Raw genomic sequence first — 23,423 nt, 5'->3', positions numbered from 1 at the left:
TGGGATGGAAACGGGGTTGAAACCTACTTTTTATTACTATAATGAGATCGTAGAGCTTTGTGCATGTGCTCACTTTTTTTAGCATGTGTGCTTGCCTGAATCTGTGTGTGTGTGTGTGAGGTCTTACCTCAGCATCTCGTCTCTGCAGATTGTAGGCCGTCTGCAGAGCACGCATCAGTGGCACGCTCAGTTCCGATTCCTCCAGCAGGAGCTCCAAAAGCATCACAAGCTGGTCCGACGTCAGCTAGGGACACAAGAGTTTATGATCTCAGTTCAAGCTCCTTCAGAAAACACACCGAGACACATTATTAAACATTATTGGGGGGAAAAATACAAAAAAAGTGTCATATTCGTCTTACACAAGATGCTTCAAAGTACCAAACTGGCAAAATTATCAGGAGTAGCAGACTCAATTAAACGTGGGATATTGCTCACCCATTCGCAAGCTCATTTACACAAGTTTCATTTTCCTCTCTGTGATGATGAAAATAACACATCAATAGAGAGGAATTAATTCTGCCGTTCAGACCAAATAAGAGGTAGAACAATATAACAGAACTGAAATAGTAATTAAATAAATATGTAAATTCAAGTGTATCGTGTACCACTGGGAAATATTACAAAATGAGAATAAAAAGAAGATAGATGATGGAAAAATTGTATATATTTGAATCAAAGACAGAGAGAGGAAATTACGTATTTTATTGATATTGAACCAAAGAGAGGAGCTTTGTTCAAGAACAATACGCCACCATAAGGCATTTCTCTTTGTAGGTTGTGAGACAGCAGGAATATCAGAGACTTGAAACTAAGAAGGAACAAGAGAATAAAGGTTTCCAGCTGCTGCTTCCCAACAGTGATCACATCTTTGTGAGGTGAAGGAAATAGCTTTTTTTTCCCTCTGATGACTAACATCTACAGGGAAAGGTATTCTGAGAATCGAAGTGGGCAGCGACACGAGAGAGTGGCTTCCTCCTCTGGGGACAGCTGTGCCCAGATTTGCCTGGCTCTTCTTTGCTGGATACACACAGCAATTCCAGAAACATTTTTCCTCTGCTCCCAGCGCGGGACGCAATTAATAGCAGGGGGCACCATGGAGACTGAAGTGAAAAAGTGTGTGATGTGCGTGTGACTGAGTGAAGCGGAGCGCAGGAGTACGAGTAGAACTGCAGATGGAAAACACAACATATGGTCCACTGAGAGAAAAGAATGCAATAAAGAGCTTTATTTTTGTGATATTTGGGATAGGAGGAGTGCCTTTCATTGCTCGGCAGCCACCTTAGCGCTGGTGGGAAGCACTTGACCAAAAACCAAAAGAGATTCCAACATGTAGCTGCTGGAGATGAGGGACTAACACCCAGATTCAAGCTGGACAGTAGTCAAACCAAACATCACTGCTGCCACACACACACACACACACACACACTCACACACTCACACACTCAACCATCTAACTCTGTTTAACATCTGATATCCCGTCTTTCCTCCACCCTATATCGACTCCCTTCTTTGCATCCATTTCGAGAAGAGAGAGTTTTCTGAAGTGGCGTCTCCATCGTCAAAGAGTGTCTTTGGGGCCGACCCATGATCTCTCTCAGACTCCTGGCTTTTGAAAAGTGAGAAGTCCACAGCAATAAAACACCACTCTCCCAGACACACACACACACACACACTCTCGTACAATCCCTCTGTGGTGACTGAGGGATCCTGTTTTTGCCTGTATGTATTTACGTTGCTATGGTGGTAATCAATACGTCTGCACCAGTGTCTCCAAAAACAAATTCCTGGTCAATGATGGCACTCTTGAAACCAATTCACGTTGTTATTATTACCCTGACACACACGCGTACGTACAAACACTGTACAGACAAAGAGGGACGTTATTGTCAATCTTATCAAATATAACATCTCCACTGTGAACTCAGCAACATCAACAGCAGCCTCCACAAACCGTCTCCTCTACTTCAACAAAACCATGTATAAACACACACAAAATATACATTTACCAAGTTTCTGGACTTAAGGACAGCACTTCCTGACGCTTTGTATAACTGTTAATGTTTCCCCATGCGAAGTGTTTGCATAGCACAAATGATAAGATCTGCAAACATAAACATTCATGAGCTGCAACCAAATCCAACTATCCAGAGCTCCAAACTTGATGTATTTCACAGTTGACTGTAATAATTCAAAGTAAAGTTCTATTTTTACAGCTCGACTAAGAGTTAAACTTCTTCCATTCTTTCGGCCTCGTGAAAGTGACTTTAAATGTAGAATAATTTAGAGACTTTTGAAATTTCATTGTCAGCGTGCTAAGAGTTTACAAGCAAATCTCCTCCAATAAAACAGGAAACTTTCACAAACACCCAGTAACTTCTCAATATACTGAGGTATGGACTTGAAATTGAAGTCACACATTTGGGAGCATTTATACTTCAACTTTAGGAGGCATCAGAATTTGGTTTGTTGTGTCATGAGACAGTCACTTAATAAACCCTAGTGCTGACTGTCCTAAATAGGTATGGTTTACTTCAACTTATCTAAATTTACACACAATTAACATTCCAGATTTAGAGAGCTGAAATGTTCCCGACCCTTTCGCTGAAGGTGACTGCCGATCTAAAGCCGTCATCTGCTATACCTCCACAAGTCCTCATTCAAATTCCTAACGTGTACATTCTTTGGCTATAAGAAAGCATGCATTGTGAATGCTGTGCAGACACGTCAAACGATATTAACACTGATATTCATTTTCTTCATGTAATTAGAACTATGTGTGCAGTACTTTCTATTCCTCCAAATGCTTCACGAAAGCTTGCCAAGTATGTGACAATTCACAGAAAGCCAGCAGACTGCTGTGAAAGCTAAGTTTGAAGAGGAGGAAACCCCCCGTCTCAGTTTTGCCTGTGTGTGATGATGTTGCTTCAACTTGAGAAGGTGTTTGGAAAACCCTCTCTTTCCAGTGGGGATAGAGAGAAGGGTTGCAGAAATCCATGCCAAACCTCCTGGTGGCCCGGTCCTTTTCATGAATACTGTAGCAATTCAAGTGCTCATAACTCATTGATTTCTGGGAGTTCAAACACTTCAACTCCCCTCAATTTACTTGAACACCTATTACTGTGATAGTGATGTATTGGAAATGACATGTAGCAGCTTTTATGGCATTTTAATGCCACACATGGGACTGAAAATATGTTCCAACATAGTTTGGTATACGAGTGTTGAAGGATGAGACGGAGGGAGTGAAGTTACCAGGATAAACTGAGCCCCATGGCCAAGCATTCGTGTAGAGCTTGTGGCATAGTACACGACCACTTAAAAACATCCCACACTAACACACACGAGCATTCCACGTGTAAGTGTGCTTCACCGTTCAGGTAAGGTAGGTCATGAGTAGGTCCAGTAATAGCTGTAAACAGCACTGAAGGGGGGCAATTCATGTAAAAAGAACACTTCGCATACATGCAGCACAAAAATTGACCAGATTACGGAGGCATCTTATTCTGAAACCGTCCTACAAAGAACACAATCCAGTTAAATGCAAAGCACTGACACAGGTCCCTTTTAAAATCTGTATATTGGCTTATGGCAAAGCAAGGACCTCTGGGAAATATGCTGCAGAAAAGTCCCCTCAAACTGTGACCTCTAAAACTCAATAGAACGACACACACTCACATGTGCTTGCATGTATGCACAGGCATATCTGTGTGTGTAGGTGTGTGCCAGTACAAGTGTGGGTGTTTGAAGCTACACGACTCAAACTCACTGCTGCTGTGGAAAGGAATGAAAAAGAAAAATGCAAACATGCATCACAGCAGATGATTCGTTGTAATACTTCTGTTCTCAATATTGATTATGATCAATGAAAAGAGAGTGAAAGTTGTTCTGAGAGTGTTCAAAATGAAATAGGACTGTACGTAATAAAGTCTCCTCTCCCCATCACTTGTTCAGTATCTCCATGGCAGCAGCACTTCACAACTCTTCTGTAGAACCAAAAAGAAATCACAGCCTTGTCTTTTTTTCAGAAGCCTTTTACGTAAATACAAAATAAATCAAAAACATTCAACCCTCTGCATCAAACAAAGTCCGAATGTGTACCTCCATCAGTCTCTTTCTACCTTGACGGTGAGTTTGTGTATGCCATCAAGTTTGTGGAAGAGGTAGACTTAAGACTACAGTAAATCATGACTGCCCTCATGCCACATTTCTTCTTCAACTTCCACCAGTTTAAAAGATAAATTATTGATTTATGATAAATACAAGGTAAATTACCACAGTGGTTGTGTACAAGCTGTAAAGACAACTAGGCAGAGGATTATGGATAAAGATAAAAAAAAATAAAATAAAAACTGCAGTGAAAAGTAAATCCCAGCAAATGTTGTCATTATTTTTCTGATGATTATTTTACGTAAAAGGATAAACCAGGTTTTACAAATCACAATAAATTAATAAGTTACATTTGTGACCTATGTGAAAATATGCATAACATTTTCCTGTAATTGACTCTTCCTTCAACACTGCAGATGTTTTGGTTGATACCTACTGCTACCTCTGCACCACGGGGGGAAGTGTCCTACTTGCTCAGCCACACAAAGCGAGGGGGGTTGGAGGCATTGACTACGATTTGACATTATAAAACTAAACTGTGATTTCTGAAAGGCTATTGAATCGGCTGTGCATGCGTGTGTCTGCGTGTGTGTGGTGCCATTCAGCCGCTCGGCTGCCTTTTATTTCTGTCTGACCACAGGCTCGTAAAAACACATTCTGGCACCGAGAGCTAAAGGACTGAGCCCACGCCTCAGGTACTAAGGTTTCACTCTTTCTTTCATTCAAATCCCTTCCTTTCTGTCCTCCATCGCCTGTGTCTCCCTGACTGTCTGTTACCCGTCTCCATACCAACTCCTTTTCACTCTTTCAAAAAAAGGGGCAAACGCTTGTTTCTGGCTCCTGCAATTAAAAGCCCTCCTAGCTTCCCTTTATATCTTCTTTTTTTTGTGGTCTGTCTTTAATTGATTTAAGAGCCAGAACATTTATCTGCTCAAACTGCAGTGGCAAGCCCAGTTCTTGTAGCAAGACGGCCTGCCAAACAGATGTTTGAGTACTCCCAACAGATATGAGAACATAAACAGCATCATAAATGACTTGCGATGGCTGCATACAATTAAAAAGCCTAACAACAAAGAAATAAGATGGTCAGGAGCAAACTAATTATCGTGTTAATCCACAGGATGTTGTTTGGGAATAGTCTTCTCAAATCCATGAATAATTGGTCGTGCATTTACAGTTTTTAACACAAGCCTCAGTAAAATCAGTTAAGTCCCAAAGTGTCCCAAAAAGTATCCCAGTGTTGTCCCGATCAGTGAAGAAACGTTTGACTTTGATTACCATTTGGGTGGGTTAAAGACAGCATCCCCAATGCTAGGAAACTTAAGAAAACAAAACAAACAAAAACTAGCAAAGATCCCAACCACCAGCCTCTGATATATTTCACTGCTCGTTACTGTATGGGGCTGATTACGGTTCTTAGAAAGGACAACTAGCATTGGAAAAAGGTGGAGCCGGCAGATCAGACCATTGAAGAAGTCAGAAAGAGCACAGAAAATTGCCTCTGGTGCATCTCTAACCTCTGCATCATCAGAGAGCCAGATGCCGTACAAAACTTCATCTTTGTATTTAGAAAGGCAAATGAGTGTGAGGGGGGTTAAGGAGTTAATTGTAGCCTTTAAACAGCAACATTTTGTGCTGTGGCCCAACAACAGTGTGACTTTTACACACGGTGGCATGACATTGGCTTGCATGGAGATATGCTATCAGGAAGCTCCTCTCAGCAGCAGCAGCGTCGGAGCAAAAGATAGCGCAGTAATGAGAGGATGCCATAAATATGATAAGTGACTATGAGGAAGAATAAATGCATTCACTGAGAGGATATGATGCTGAAATATTGCGGGTTCACAAAGGCTAAGGAAGACATAAAACAGCCCCCCTGGCAAAGGATTTGTAAACCAACATTGGGTGAGGCTTGGAACACAAACAGCAAGATTGTTGTCCTTTCTACTTGTGTAGTGGAGATGTGTGTTTCTCTGTCGTTTCCTCAAATGATGTCACACCTGCTGTTGCTGCGGCGCGGCAATGATCTCACAGATAGCACCGGTCACAGACAGATGACCTTGGCAACAACCGACAGCTCCGACTGTCTATTTATCTGTAATTTAATCATTAATGGAACTCATTCTTTACTCTTTAAATTCGACACCTGCTTTAATCAACAACCTTGGCAGACACTGATAGCAGAATGGTGAGGCACATTTGCATTTGATTTGGAGTTTGCGGATCTGGCTGCTTCAATCAGTCTTGAGCAGCCTCATCAAGAATCAAAATGTGCTAAGAGATTCTGAAAGTCAAGCTCAAAAAGAAAGAGAGAGAAAGCTTTTGAAGTCTTGACGGAGCAACAATGGCCGTTAGATCAATTGTCTCATCAATGTATCTCCGCGCAGACGTGCGCTGACAAGAGGCCAATCGTTGTGCTGAGTGTTCAGCAGCATGAGTATAATGGCCAGCAATATGCGCAGCATGTATGATACGCTACCAATCAGAGGAGACTGTGAGGAAAACAAACATTTCAAAGTGCCTCATTTATGCACTGCTGGTTGACCCTGGTGGTGGAAAGGACTATTTGCTTCAAAGTGGAGTCCTCTGGACAAATAAAAAAATGAATAAATAACACCCCGGATGCGCTATTCTTCTTATTACTACTTTTCACACTTTCTTTGTCCTTTGTGCACGTACGGAAGATGGGCATTTGTTACATAAAAACCTATGTTTCTTAAATTTGGAATTTTATTTGCCCTCTCTCCTACTCATCCCAGCTCTGACTCATAGTCACCAAAACACCTCCGAAACAGGGAACGTTTAATCAATCTCTGGCACTTTGGGCTTTGACGTAAACTGCAAATCTCCAGTCTCCAGTGGATACCTCCCATACCTCCCTCTCACTAGCTCTCCTCCTACCGTCCGTTGTTTGCTTCCCAGTATGAAGTCAAACAACTCCTTAGACACAAGGGTGTTTTTTTGATAGGCGTCCATTTCATCTTTTAGTCTTTTCTTCACAATTTTGCAAAGAACTATTTTCCTGTAGGACAGACCTGGTTTACGGCAGGCCTTCCTTGTCGCTGTAATTGTATAATAAGTCCTCTTAGAGTCATTTACCATCCAAGCAAGTCTCAGAAGGAACCACAACGTTAAACTTGAACACAGCTTTAAGTGGGGGCTGTTTCGCTCCTGCAGCCTCCATAAACCTTTGAAAGAGCGAGGCCTTTGAAAAGAAACTGGAACAAAAGGACTGCTGTTTGTGTGCGAGAGAGAAAAATCTGTAGGGTTTGTACCCCGGTGACACATCTAAACAACTGGACGTCAGCTCGGACAAAGAGCGGTTGAGTGGACATGGATGGAGCAGCAGCATATGGCCATTTTTGTAAGTGCACAAAGACAAAATTGAAACAACTCTGCAAAGTGAAAGTGAAATTCTATATTCTTCTTAATAACAACAAATAACGGTGAACCTAATATGCACTTTAAAAGGATAATACACAGAAAGACACTGTGAATGATTTGACTGTCATAACTTAAAGCAACGTTTAATATAATTTGAGTCACGATGCTTAACACAAACACGAAGAGAAAACACACGCACAAGTGTGAAATGCCAATAAAATAGCTCTGGTTTCAGTTTCTCGCATCATTTGTTCTATCCTGGTCCTGAGAGGGTGAGAACAGCCGGGGGTTGTGGGTACATTTTATCTGTGGGGGTTGAAAAATAAATAAATAAATAAAAACTGTAGCCATCAGCCACTCTCCAGCTTCCTTATAGTATTGTACAGTATGTAATCAGTGGTGGGCGCTTGATCCTAACAGTTACTGGGGTTAACAGGCCACACATACAGACTACACACAGAAATGAAGGCTCAGAAAGCTTCCGTCAGCTCAAGCAGCTGAATCTCACTGTGCCATTTCGTGGCAGTTAGATTTTGAAATGTCAGCGCACATGCTGAATGTAAAAATCGTGCATAGACATCAGTTCATACACACAAACACACACACACACACACACACAGGCAGACAGCATGGGTTCTCCCATTGAGGCCTTGTTTAGTGAAAAGACAACAAGCATAGGGGTGGATCGCAAACATGCACTGTCAGTGACCTCCGGAATAGAGCGATAGCATCGACAGTTGAAAGATGTGCGGGAAAATTGAAATAGATTGGTTTAGTAAGCTGAAAAGAAAGAAAAACAGAATTAAAGATAGGATGACTCTGACAGATGGAGGCGAATGCAAAGAGGGAGTGGCAGCAGGAGACGAGGAGGCAGCGGTGAACGTAAACAGAGCCATCAGAGGGAAAGGTCATGTTCAGGAGGAGATTCTCCTGTGGCTTCCCTCAACTTTCATTGCGTTGTTGTGTACGTGTAACACGTTTGACATTCATGTGCCTGTGGTTGTATGTTCGGTGCACTTTTCTGTGTTGTCTCCTTTGTGAACTTTGGCTGACACAGGAATGCAGGATGGACTAAACCCAGATATCTGCCGCGCAGACAGACAGACAGACAGACACAGCTGTGGAATCATGCACAGATGCAGCAGCACCCTCCACCACCACCAACACATACACAGGAAGAACAAAATAAAACAATAGAGGTAGTTATGGGAAGATGACAGAAGGCACCGGAGAAACCAGAGAGGAAGACAGATCATGGAGGGAGAATAATGGAAATACACATTAAGAGGAATTCAAAACTTGTTGTTTGCTTTGCATTAAATTGCCGAAAAACAATCCTTCAGCCTTTTTTCCTAGAGAATTTTTTGCAGGACATGATATCGCAGACTAAGAAATTGGAGAAGTCCTCTAGAGTCATGGGAATTTGCTTTGTTATCTCCATGCATCACTGTAACCATCTTTAAAACTAGACTGCACAAGAAGTTTGGAGAGGTAAAAAATGTAAACTTACAATAAGCTGCCACACATTACAGTGTGAATATGACTATGACCTTCATGATGTTCATAGTAGAAATTTTTTCTTAAAGTGTTATTTGACCTTCATTTTATGGTCCTCCATCATTTAAAGCGAGAGCTATTAACTCAATGGTGAAATGATTTTCCAATATCTCACCAAAATGCAAAGATTAGCAAACAAATAAGTAAGTTTCCTTTTTCTTCCAACCACTAACAATCGACCCCTCACAGACATCAGCTGTACGTAATTCCAGCAGCAACAACGTTGAGCGGCTGCTTTGATGCTGATGTTTTACACATAAAAATGTTTTCATATTCTGATGATGTCATGTGTAATTTCTGCCATATGGACCAAAGCAGCTTACGCTACATTTTGTAGCAAATATATATTTATATTGATCTGACTTTCCATACAAGACATTTACTAATGAGGGGGTAACTGGTGAAAAACACTGGTGGATTTGTACTGAATATTTCAGCTTATTGGAGTCAATTTTTTGCCATGACATTATGAATTTCGAAATAAGCAATAGTGAGTAAATTATCTTGGTATTAAGGAAACTTAAGACGTTCCTCCTTAAGTGCAATGACATTTTATGGACCCCACTTTTGAATAAGAGAAAGAATTGTTCATATTTCAGTTTCACAGATTCATATTTCGGAAAATTAATGCTCGGAAAAAGAATACAGGATGAATACATTAATCTGTTTGTAGTATCGATGCAGAAGGGATTTTAGGTTTTTGGCAACAAACAACTTAATTTACTCATAGCTAAACTTTTCATGAATGTTCAACGTTACTAGGATTAAGCACTGTTGATATTTGAGCCAACACTGGTGCAAGAGCTTACAATAGCAATTATGTTCAGTGATCCTTTTTTGTTATTTTACCATTTCTGTAGTAGCATAAATAAACAAAAATGTATACAGTATGACGTACCAAGTGATGTAGAGTTCAGAATAATTGAGTTAAGTAATTTCTTACCCAGAAATATGTCACATTTAGTGAACATCTCCTCATCATTGTTCATCTCATGACTACACAGTAAAAATAAATAAATAAAAAAACTACACACAGTTTTAACTCCGTAAACTTGAAACGCAGCGTGGGAACAGTCAAACATTACTCCAGCCAATTACCAAAAAGGCGAGGGTTGGTGCATGTAAAGTGGGAGAGGGAGAGTTCTGTTTTCTGAATGTTTTATTTCAAATACTCAGATAATCAGACAGGACAATCTGGAAATTGCTTACCGTACTTTTAAACAACTTTAAAGTCCTTTGTTTAGTTATGTCACATTTACAGTTTGTTTTTCAAAGCAATGTAAATTCAAAATCAGTCTCTTTTGTGTTTAAACATCTTGCCTCTTTATGATTTTGGCTGTGTTTACATGTCAGATCAGGTTAAGACAGGTGGTTAACATAAACCACTGGAGAAACTCACAGACTGCAGGTCAGGCTGCAGCTGCTCCACACAGTCACAGCAAGACAACGTACGCGATTGTGCTGCTCTGACGACTCTCTTGAAAGCAAGGTAGCTTCCGTTTTGTTAGTGCTTTGCAACATTTACTGTACACTAGCTGCTTTATATGCACTCAAGTTCACGAAGTTCCCAGAAATAAGGGGAGCCTGTAAACAAGGATGCAAATTACTGCATTACTCACAAACACAGCAGGAGACGGTGCTGTTACTTTGATGTGAGTGAAAATGAAGGTGGAAAAAATGGTACAGCTTGATTTTATCTGTCATGTAAATAGAATATCAATATAGACTAAACATACACCACTCAGTCCTAAGTTTAGGTCATCGATTGTCTGTTTCAATTTCTGTAGGGATTGTTAATAATAGTAACTTTAATCAAGCTGGTTCAGCTTTTGGGAAAGAAAGCCACTACCATGGCTTAACTGTGAAATTAAACCAAATGTTGAAAAGGGACCACAAGTTAGGCCTCCTATATGATCTACTTCAATATATTATATACTATTACTATTTTAGCTCCTCCAATACTCACTGTCAGATCTGAGGGTTTTATTAATTATTTAATTTGCAGGATTTTCAATAACAGCTGAGACCATTAGCATTTACAGCTATTATCACTTTGTGTGCTGAACTGTGTGTATCTGTGTGTTTTTGACAAGGCTAACTGCGTAATGTCTGTCAGAGGGTGATATAGCCTGCCCGGTCATTACCATAAAAGACAGATGTTGAAGCACTCAGCACAGCGCAGTCACATGTGCACACACACACACATACCGTACCTACGACACCAACGAAGCGACGCCTAAATCAAGTTTTATGTGAAAAGTATTGATTCATTTCCCACCGCTAAAAAGCCAGTTCCATTTTATAGCCCAAGTACGATATTGACCATGACTTTCCACTAAATACGTGTCTGAGTTGTCACCGGCTTCAGCATCGAGGCCTCAAACGCTGCACTGCATTTTACAGGCGTGCCTAGCACTGAATGTCTAAATCTACGTTTGAACGGACTCCAAAGTAAACAATGCGCATTTGTAAGTGACAAAGTGGGCTACTTCTTTTCGTACATATTGTTGCAGACATATTCAGCAGGCTGTTCTCTTTTTCTCTAACCCTGATGTGTTTTCCTGAGTGCTGGAATGACAAACACAGCTGCACTTTAATGACACTCAAATGCTTCTTGGATTCAGAATGCGAGTGTATGCGCGCATATCTATATGTGTTTGTTCTTTTTGGCCACTTCATGCAAAGCCTGCTGGAGCTGCTGTTGCTCTGCATAACTAGCCCTCAATCCCCTTCCCAAAATTCTCCACCGTGACCTGCAAGCCTTATCTTGTGTGTGTGTCTGTGAGTATCTGTGCCTATGCTCATGTTTATGAAGATCAATTTAGAGTGTTAAACTTTGGGAAACAGGCTGATTCTCATTTTCTGAAACATTGCTTGAGGGTTGATATTGGATTCAAAAAGCCAGAGCTTGATTGCGATTTGTTAAAGACAAAGGAATTATTTATGCCGCTCAGTGGTTCTCATGCAGACGGCAGATCAGAGTTTTGAGAGACTAGGTGATATTTCTGAGCAGCTATATGTAATGAAATGAACTTGTTATAAGCATTTACAGCTGTAACTGATGATCTTTTTTCAATCCAGTTTTCCACTGTACACCCCCTCATTCACAAACAAATACACAGAAACAGCAGGGAGTCCTCAGGCGAGATGAGACAGGCAGTGAGCTTCAAATGACCCTGAACACAGACTGCTGGTGAGTGATAAATGAGACAAATACACACTGCCACTTTCTTCCTTTCACTTTCTTTCCGTTTCTCTCTCATTAAGACGACATAAATGGAGCCATCTCCTCCCCTCCCAACTGTAAACATAGATCTCTCACACTCACCCCGCTTATAAATTTAAATGTTCCTCCATCTGATTCTTTTCCTAAAGATTTTTTTCTCACCTTTCAAAAAGGGAAAAACAGTTTTCATGCTCTATCAGCATTCCTGGCAGGAAATGTGTGGCTTTCACTTTCAACTTACTTTATAAATATTCTGTTACATTACAGGACCTACAGTAACCCTCACATGGAGGACGGATTTCCAGTTACTGGTAGTAGACAAACATCTGTACATGCACTCTGCAAGGGGGTTTGTGTGTTATTACTTCAGGTGTCCCCCCCCAAAAAACCTCAAACAACAACAACAAAATTGCATTGTTTTTTTTTCTTTTCCAAGAGATCACAGACATGACCTGCAAGGTTTCATTGGCAGGTAAAGCTGGACCAACGGCTTATCGATGTGAGGAGAGCAGTGAATCAAAAAGCAGTTGTTTGCCATACTGATCCCTTATTTTCCACACAAGCCGTCCCTCGCAGTCAGCACTTTCTACAACAGATCCAGCAGAAATTGATGAAACACGTAAGATACTTATTGATCTGTTGTCTTGCTCCAGCTCAGTTTTTTCTTTAGGTGACGCGGACTCATCCTCTCTCCGTTTCCCTTCCAAGTCTCTTTTGTTCTTTTACTTTCAGTATCTCTCACATCTCTGCTCTGGGCCTTGAAGTTTCTATTGTGTTCAAATGATACAATGATACACTCCTGTGTCTATTGCTCTGTCCTTGTTTTGCAATCCATAATGCAAATGTTCAGCTAAACAGTTTCTTAAAATCTACCCTGCAAATGATCTTGAAACTTCTCCTGTTTTTTTCTACATTTCAAAAAAGACCTTACAACTGGACCTTTAGATTTATCTTTGTGGGAGCTGCAGACTATATGAAGTACTGTATATCTGTTATCCATCTGTCATACCGTACCCTTAACTCATCATCCTCCACCAATAAGAGATTCCAGACTACCTGCTGAGAAAACCTGTTCCATCTGCACCATTATTTCCTCCCATTCAAGTAAAGTTTGTGAGAACTGAAACTTGCAGCTTCTTTTCCTTGTAGGAGCAACGTCAGCTGCTTGAGGGGAAACTCAGCCATGAGCTTCATGGTATAAAGTTTCTTTCAGTGGAACAGTAGCCACTAAAACAATATAAAGTAAATATAAAGAAAAGAGGAGATGACAACTGAATTGGGCACATAAAATTAAATCACTTGGCGAGTTTCCATTACCACTAGACTTCCGAGAAACCTAAATATCACGAAGAAAAAGCCGGTGTAATGGAAACGTCTAGTATTTTTTTAGAAAAAAGGTCAAATCTTGAAAAAAAACTTTCATGAGGTGGTTGCTGGTGAGATGCATGGTTAGTCCATTTTAGTGCTTCTTAGTTATTCTTTCTTTAAAAGAGAAGTCTTGCAGGTTGAGATTTCATGATAATAACGTTCATTCACAAAACACCGTTCAATGAACTCCCCCCACGCAGCGGTGCCATAGTTGCAATTCAGGATTGTCGCTTTTGTTTTGCGTGAAAGCGTAATGGAAATCCACCTATGTACCGGATAAGAATCTTTAGAGTTAAATCCTAAACAATTATCTGTAATGATCCTTCCAGTGTTTTATTTGTTATGCCAAATGGCATTTCAATATTATTTGAAAGCAAGGATGGATTTTTTTTTACACTCAGTCTGTAAGTGCTTTCATGTGCTTCCAAAACACTATTTATCTTTTCTTTCAGGACAATTAAAGGGTTGTTATTCGGTATAGCGGAGTCATCCAGAGCCACCCTAAGCTGATCACCAGTTGGTCTTCTGATAAAGAGAGAGAGAGAGAGAGAGAGAGAGAGAGAGAGAGAGAGAGAGAGAGAGAGAGAGAGAGAGAGAGAGAGAGAGAGAGAGAGAGAGAGAGAGAGAGAGAGAGAGAGAGAGAGAGAGAGACAGAGACAGAGACACATGCACGCACGCACGTGTTGCGCATGCACTCACGTACGCAGGCACGCATGCTTGACACACACGAACACACACACACACACACACACACACCCTCTTCTTCCGACAATTTCCCATCCTGATGTGAAGTCTGGCCGGAAACAGCCATTTCCCTGAATGTTCCCATCTCTCCTCCGGCATACTCCCTCATACCTGATTCATTGCCAATAAATCACAGTAAGAGACAGAAACAGAGCAAGATAGAGTTGGAGAAAAAAACGGGTAAGAGATTAAGAGAATGGTGGAAGGAAGGGGAGACAACAATATAAACCAGAGTCCACTAGAGATTACAATAGCAGAAGACTCGTGGTTTGGTCTACATAACTCTCCAGCAGTTAGACGGCATCTCTGTGTGTTTACGTGGAGATATGATGTGCATGTATAAATGAAATCATCACAAACTAATTAATTTTTCAGTTTGTTTTGAGAGAAAGGCTATACTTGTATCTTGTACTCAAAGTATAGATGAATCAAATGTGTAATTTCCTACTCAAAAAACTTGCCATTTGCAGACTATAATAATATTTCTCCTGCAAACCCTTTACATTAACCTTCCTTAATTAGCTAACTTTTGAGCATATTCCATTTGCAAGTCCTCCTTTTAAATGATAACTTAATCCATAAGAGAGACATGATCATCACAAAGTCTAAAAAATTAAAGATCTGGATCTACTGCATCTGGAAAAATAAACCTAATTTATTTGCTCTAGCTCAGGTAAGGAGGACTGCTTTTCCTGCCAATGTATACAGCACAATGTGTGTGTTAGTGTGTGTTTTTGTGAAGCAGCCAAGTCAGTTAAAACGACAGAAAGAGGAAAAAAAAAGGACATTTTTTCAGTTTTCCAGGGAAACAAACACTGACATGAAATGTTCATTCATGTGGCTGAGGGATGACCATGTGTGTCTGTAGCATGCACAGGCGCAGTTTGCATCTCCGAATATGTAACAGTGTACATCAAAGTGAAAAAATAAAATTAATTAGATAAAAAAAAATAAAATAAAATATATATATATATATATATATATATATATATATATATATATATATATATATATATATATATATATATATATATATATATATATATATATATACACAGTACAGAAAATATATACAGTACAGTAAAGAAAGTTTGGACACTTCCCCATTTATTTGAATGAGAAGGTGTGTCCAAACTAAAATATGGGTAGAGTGGATAAAGAAAAGTATGCAATGTTGGAATTTACTTCTGAAGTTTACTTATGAAGCAGTTTTATAAAGGAAAAAAAGCCCCAGATGTGCTAACACTTTTAATCTCTTACTCTTCACAAATGTACCTCCCACTTCTCAAAGTGGAATATATAGCCAAATAACACAGACACTCCTTGTTTTTCCTCCATCAACTACTTGGGGCTGAGTAATGCACGCCACCTGCAAACCCCACCCAAATGAAAAGGCTTTTGATCGTGCCCTCCCACCTGTTTACTCTCCCACACAGGGGCTCCAGTTACCCCTGACACTTCCCCTGCCCAACCAGCACCAGCACACCTCATTGCAACACAAGAGATTTCAATCACCACTCAAACTCAAATCATTTCTTTGTGGGTTTGCATTGTTTCCTAAAAAAGAGCCTAGCATCTATGTGCTCGTGGGACACCTAAGGGCCATTTAGCAGCTTTTAATCTGAACACTGTGTTCTCAAATATGGAAATCAACAATGAGATGATGACTGGGTATCCACAAAAACTCCACAACTGCTACTAAAAGGCTCATGTGGCTAGAAGGTTTTGTCAGATACAATAATGCAAGTTTCTTTTGAATGCAAGGTCCTTAATTAAGTACATTTCTGTCCGACTCATTAAAAGCTGAATCCATCATCAAACTGGACTCGGAGTTTGGAGTAGTTTGAAATAAACAATTTCAAGACTTTGCCTGATGTTGATCTTTAGTTGCAAACCTGGCAATAGTGAGGAAGCCATATATTGTTATGCGTAAATGTGAGGACTGAAGGACTCAAAAGATGAAGGCTGACTCATTGTCCAGTAATTCTGTTGCATCTGTGGCACTCGGAGAGATGGCACACACCATCACTCTGAGCCTGCGCTCCCCTCCTCAGTCACCGCGGTGACTCAGTGTGTATAATTATTAAAGGTTTGGACTTTAAAAATTAATCTAACCATGCTTGAAATCAGTAAACATGGTTGAAAACAGCACAGATGAAAATGTGGAACTGTACATTATAAATTAAGTTGCCAGTGAATATAATTATGTTCTTAAAGTCCAATTAATTTTCATCAGTATTGTGGACATAATTATGACACTCTCTCTTATTATGAAGGTTAGCAGTGTAACTCTAAAAATAGTGTGGTGCAGAACAATTTCAGCTGGAATGATAAGAATTCTGGATTACACCATTTCCCAGAATTTGTTTATCCAGGGGAAGAGCTGTGTAAACGCTTACTATATACACAGTCTTATCACATCTGCACTGGGAGCAGTGTGTCTAACTGCTTTAAATATTCTGTTTTTTTACACCTGAAAGTGCAAAATATAACTAGATAAACCTGAAATATGGAGCTGATATTATTCAGTAACATTGATATCAGATTCGAATCAGAAATCTTGCCATTTTGACTTTGCAGAAGCTATTAAATTCATTCCACAGGCCAATTGTTCCATGAATCCTGAGATTATTACACATTCTTTAAAGAAAAGCTGCACCGGAGGTTTTAGGAAAGATTAAAGCACATTATGTGGCCATTTCCAACACATTTTAGTATGCAGCCCATTTGAGTGATATGAGACCCAGATCATTTACAACTTCCAAATTGGATGTTTACAGCCCAGACGAGTATGTCAATAGGAAAAATAAATTGTCGGCCAAGATCTCTTGTTATCCACAAACTTTTCCTACAGGGTTTCCTGTCCCGATCAGCAGGGGCAGACGGACCCCCTCATTACGTGACCACAGATGAAAATGAGAGCAAAATGAGTCCCATTACCAGGCGGGCGTGACTAATATCCCTCAACAGGCCTCTCCACACACTCTGGACACATGCACGCTCACGCGCACATGCAAGTCACACTTTTTAAAAGAAAAAGCCAGACGTGTCGTCTTAGATTCTCGTGAATCAATAACTTTAAACAGAAACTAAGACGAGGGGAAGTTGGTAATAAACTTCGGCTCTATAATATTGACCAGATCCTGGGCTGTTTTGTGGGGGGATGTCTGGCTCATACTTCAGTGTGCACATATAGGTGTGTGTGTGATCGTGCATATATATGTGTGTATGTTGACGTCATTAGTGCTAAATGAAACACTGGTCTCAGCCCAATTCCTCTGCACTTCTCACCACGTTTTCACCCTATTCGTACCCATCCTTACGGTGTCAGACCAGCCCTGTAATCTTCCATCTCTAGTGTGCTTCTTTCCTGTCTTCATAAGTCATTCATTAAATTACTGGATTTAATAATCATTAACCTCTAATCCACCACCGGACTCACCCTGGCTTCAATTTTCAGCTCCAAATATACCGTCTTCCAGATTTTTTTTCTTGTTTTTTTTCCCATACAGTGATTACCCATTTTTTCTCCTTCCTTGATCTGCCCTTTCCTTCTCTTTTGTATTTTTCCACTGAAGCTCGTCATCTTGGGGCTTTTTCATTCCAAATTGAACTGATCGAGACGATAACCCTCAGGGATGCACAATGCCTCAGTCATATCTTCATCTCCGTTTCACCCCAGCTATTTCTCCCCTTTTTACCTTCCTTTTTTTTGGTGCTAAACCTCCCTCCCTCACCTTTGGTAATCGGGTCTGCTGAGTGATTTATAGCCTTGCAACAGGCTGGTAGCACAGGGAGGGGAAAGAAAGGAAAGGTAGATGAAGAGAAGAAGGGGTGAGGAGAAATAGGGCTTTCCGGTGTTTGAAGTACATACAGAAGTAATATAAAATACACCTGGTATGACCATGGGGCACTCACTGTTCATAGAAACAAAAGGAGGAGAGGTGAAAAGAGTGGAGGAGAGACGAGAGGGCTGGGCCGCAGGGAGGTGAGGGGAGAGAAGAGGGGATGGCGCGAGGGGTGCGCTCTGCGTTTCCTTTCAGGATAGCTTTTATGGTGTAACTTCAAACGCTGACCTCCCACACCCCCCCACCCCTGTATCACCCGCTCACTCGCTCCATTCGTCCGTCCATTAGCCCCTCCCGCCTCTTTCTCACTATTGTGTATGGCCAAGTGGACAGTAATTGGCTATTCTTTCATGAAGCTGATTTCAGCCCCCAACAGGAAGAGGCCCTTTTGCTGCTTCCAAGAAGTAACCGTATTTGAGTGTGTGTGTGTGTGTGTGTGTTCAAGTTGTAAACTGTGCCAGACAGCAGGTATCAGGTGGTTTTCAAGGGGCCTGCTCTGGCATTTCATTCACTGTGAGCTGGAAACTACAACAAAGGAATTTAAGGTAATATAATCACGTGCTAGCACATGGTTTAATAACCACGTGTTAGAACCCTAACAAATAAGTCGATGGATATCATATAAAAGTGATGAAAGGGAATTACGGGGCCCTTAAAGATGGCAGTCTTGGAAAAAATCAAATGCTGGCATTGTATGAAAAGATAACTGCCATTGCAAAGGTTTTCCAGCCATCTACATCATCTGAGTGATTTATAAAAGCGGTTTTACTCTCTCTAATGACTTCTGACCCTCTGTGGCTTATAGATCAGTTTGCTCTCATTAATGATGCAGGCGTGTGCAAGTGCGTATGTCAATTAGTGAGGGGGGGGGGGGGGGATTAGCTCTCTCTGGAGAATCCTAATTAGCACTAAACATGCAGACAAAAGCTTGCTTTAAAAAATATATATATTTTTTTTATTTTGTACTGAACACTGAAACTGACAGGAAGTTTGGGAAGAGAGGAGGCACATGCAAGGGAAGATAAAGGCCTTATCGGGTTCTGAATGTCAAGGCTCAATGGTGACCACCTCCCCCAGACAAACACATACACCTTGACCATGACCACACACTCACACATCCACACTTTATGTGATGTATACAAGCTCTTAAAAGGTTAAATATGTCAGCATAAGCATAACCAAAGCATAAACACAGACTTAAAGAACAGGGTAGTCTGTCCTCCCAGACAGAACACATAAACATACGTGAGGATAATGTTGTTGTCAGACAAATAAAATTACTGTAAAGCTTGAAAATCACAGCACAACTCACGACAGAGTCGGAAAAGAGGTTTCCAAAGGAGAGGGGACAGTTAGAAGCAGAGCAAACTGAGGATATATAACGCTTCACAGTGCAGAATGCCTACCTCTTTGAAGTTCACCCTGGTTTCTATTCTCTTCCTCTTTCTGCCCTTGCCCTGGTGACTCTGACTGAACAGAATCCATTTTACAACCTGCAGCAGGGAGGATGGCGGGGGTGAAGTGGGGAAGGCGGGAAAAAGGAGGTTGTGTAGGAGCAGACAGGAGTGAAGTGAGAGAAGAGACGGTGTGAGGGAGGATCAGAAAAAAAAAGAGAGAAACCACAGATGTTATCATGACGGTGTATGATGATGGAAGAGAGAAGACGTAGTAGGTAAGGGTGCATCGTTGCACAAAAAGTGCAAGAGGTCAAATTCAACAGCACAATGATTTAAGCTATGCTTTCTGTGCGGCAGCTTCTTACTCGGAGGTTTACATTACATAAGCGATCAAAACCAAACTTTACTCTGCACCTCGAGAGACCCCTCTGAACAAACGCACTTTTATAATCAAGTTTACTATTAAATCAGGAAGCTCTTAAACAGAGCATAACATAGACTAGACACTCCAACACTGCAGTCATTCAAACATTTTTTTTTTACTTTTAACAAAAATCGAAGCATAAATATCAACTTCAGGTCTTAATGAAAAGAAAAGGGAAAGAAAAAAAAAATCAAAGGAATGATTTGAAAATATAGGCAAAGAAATGATGAAAAACATGAGGTCTTTATAGGAAATCTGATAGGCAGCAGAAAGACACGCAACAGATGGACAGCGCTGTGTGCCGCACTTCACTCAGAGGCAGACAGAGGGAGCGACTGAAACCGCGAGCAAATGAGAAGTAGAGATAAGAAATGTTATGAAAACAGTGAAATAAAGCATGTGAAGAACACAGGAGGAGAGGAACAAAGAAGGAGCAGTGAGGAAACATAGTGGCAGAATAACTTGGAGACGGAAAAAGATTCTTGTGACAGTCGCATAATAATCATATCAAACACTTCTAGGTGCAATATTCCAAATCCGAGAGCTGCCCCTGAGTCTGTCTGCCACTCCCTGAAGATGAGAAGAAGAAACAGGACAAGAGAAAAGGAGGTGCAGGAGGAGGAGGAGGAGGAGGAGGAGGAGAGTGCCTACCTCTGCTTTGACTTCTTCCACCAGCCTCGTCTGTGACCACACGGTGCTCCTTTCATACAGCCACTGAACGACAGAGAAGAAGGGAAAGCAGTGAGTCGGGGGCAAGTGATCAGGACGGAGTGGAATGCTTTGCAGAGGCAGAGAGACAGCCCGAGCAAAGCAGGAAGGGGAGGGATAGAGGAGCGGGGGGGAGGAGAGGGAGGAGGTGGGAGCGATATCACTTGTTCCTCTGGCGGAAACTCGCGACTTGACTCCAGAGGATGAGAGAGAGGAGGAAAGTGGAGGAGAAGAGAGAAAAACGAGGAGGAGTTGAAGGAAAAAGAAAATCATGTGACTTACTAGCAGCGGGATGGACGGTCACCTTTTACACACTCATTAATCCTCGAGTCCATACATGCATGCACAAAATGTACCACTAAACTCTTGCAAGCACAGACTTGTGCGCAGAGAACAGCTCGTACGCACAAACACACGGCCCTTATGATCCCACCTTATTAAAGCTTTCAACGGAGTTGCTGCTCAAGTGATGTGAATCACACAAGAGTGATGACGCAGACTGTTGTGTGTGAATCTCAGTGTGGTGGAGAAAAGAAGGAGACGGACAGGAGTGTACGGAAAAAAAAGAGATTTATAATGTCTCACCCCTCACACACAACACAAACAAGCGACAAGAAGCAGAGGCACATTATGTTCGGCCTCAAGCCACACTCCAGACGTCCACACGCACACACACGCACAAGCTTGCCTAGCCTCTGTGCTATCATTGTTACCATAGCCACACACACACACAAAGTTCAGTACGATAACTGCATGTCAGAGTACCTCTCTATGAGCAATTTACAAAAGTACTGGAGTAGCAATAGATGCACAAGGAGAGGGAGGTGTTGGAGTGGGCAGTATAGCAGGCACTGAGTGTTTAGGCAGAAAATTGGCATTGTGTAACAGGATACCGCACATAGCTCTTTTGCTTCCTACAGTAGATCTCCATTACTCTCTGAATAGTAAGCCCTTTGTCCACCTCCAACTCTCTGGTGTCTCGCCTCTGTCTGCGTGGGGTTTTCACATGTGAATCAATACTATACAGGTTGTACAAGTTGCATCTCTCAGTCTTAAACATACAGAGGAAGTAAATAAGTCATGCTGGTAATTCAATTTAAAGCAGTGATTTGTTATGGATCGGTGTTATTACCTTTAACTGTAAAAGGTGGATGTAGGCGGCGTGGTGTGCCCAGTTGGTTTGAGGAATTTGATTAAAGCAACAGGTTTATGGTTTTGCTGTAACAATGTTGGATTTTTGGAGAATCAGAGCTGAGTATATATATATATATATATATATATATATATATATATATATATATATATATATATATATATATATATATATATATATATATATATATATCAAGAATTATATCGATATATCGAGAATTGGTGAACAAAATAGGAGTCATGAAGAGCTAGTTCTACATCTTATTTATAGAGTTATTGACAAATTGACTACAAGAGAATGGATTTCATTCATTAGAGATTGAGAGTTTTTGAGTTAAGGTGAGTTTTAACTACACATCTGATTAGTGACAGCGTGGTCAGATGTTAGCAGTAGCAGATGTTCAGCAAGTAAAGTTCATCTAAGTCTCTTTAATCATAATTACAATAAATTATGATTAGACTAGACCTGTTTTGCACGAATAGTTTTTGAAGAGAACAGGAACCTTCTCTTCTCTGTTAATATGGCACACTAGAAACATCAAATATGAATCTATTTTCTGGGCAGATGTCACCCAAATTCTGTTGAGTGAGCCCAAACGGACCAAACCTTCTTCACTATGCTCTCTACAATGTTTGGTGTAGCCGATGCATGTCTGCTCTATTCCTCTACAGGGTTTCCTCCTCTCCTTGGTTCTATGTCCTCGTGACCCCTGCCAACCTCTGTAAAATATTTAGCGTATTTGATATTTCGTTTGCGTCTGTGGCCTGTTGGCAAGCCTTCCAAATCTGTGAAGCGTTTACATGTCGTGATTGACGACTACTGCTCGAACTCTGATTTGCCTCAGATGTTCGCCGTGAGCCAAACACATCCAAGGTTTTTCTGCAGAGTGGAAATCTGGCTTAATATTTATAGTGTGAACCTGACTCTTGCACTTTAAAGCACTCTTTGCTTCACCTTAAAAAACGCATTACTGTATTGTTTAAATGCGGTATTTTCTTTTTGACCCTAAAATTCTTGAGAACTCAGAAGACGCCTCAATCACTATTACTAAAGCCCAATTGCACAATTTTAAACCTGAGTGGAATGGATTCCCTCTTTACTCATTAGCCACATCTTCACCAAGCTTTTTACAATGTGGCTTTGCAATTTCTAAATATTCTTGCTGATAAACAAATAAATATGACCAAACCTAAAAAGTGGTGTTAACAAATGTTCCACCGGATTGTACCCTCACTTCATCTTACACTTTGTCAGGTAAATAAAAATGAATTCCGTCATCTGATGTATGAGAACCTTTGAGTAGTTCTGATCTGAAACATTTCATTAGAGTTTTGTTTTGGCCCAATGCAAGCATTGGGTGAATCTAGACTAGCCTTCTTCTCCCTCAAATGACAGTAACACCACCATCTCTTTGGGGACGCCTCCACGTGTGGATCAACAAAAATCTTCACTAATTGCAGCTACAGTCCCTGATGAGTCGGAAACACGTCCTAACAAGTTCTTACAT

At 40.8% G+C, this 23,423-nt stretch overlaps 1 protein-coding gene across 1 annotated transcript in view; it reads right to left on the bottom strand.

The window, feature by feature from the left end:
- The window catches only part of aopep (aminopeptidase O (putative)), a 93,109-nt gene that overhangs the window by 14,329 nt on the left and 55,357 nt on the right, over positions 1–23,423 (bottom strand). The window contains exons 13-15 of the mRNA XM_061729350.1: positions 20,707–20,769; positions 19,641–19,727; positions 128–244 (exon numbers count right to left, since the gene is read on the bottom strand). Of these exons, the coding sequence (XP_061585334.1) occupies positions 128–244; positions 19,641–19,727; positions 20,707–20,769 (267 nt within the window). The remainder of the gene's footprint in view (positions 1–127; positions 245–19,640; positions 19,728–20,706; positions 20,770–23,423) is intronic.

Source organism: Cololabis saira, chromosome 9 (genome assembly GCF_033807715.1).
Source record: "Cololabis saira isolate AMF1-May2022 chromosome 9, fColSai1.1, whole genome shotgun sequence".
Taxonomy (NCBI): domain Eukaryota; kingdom Metazoa; phylum Chordata; class Actinopteri; order Beloniformes; family Belonidae; genus Cololabis; species Cololabis saira.
Note: the sequence above shows the minus strand (reverse complement) of the source record. Positions and strands in the feature narration are given on the sequence as shown.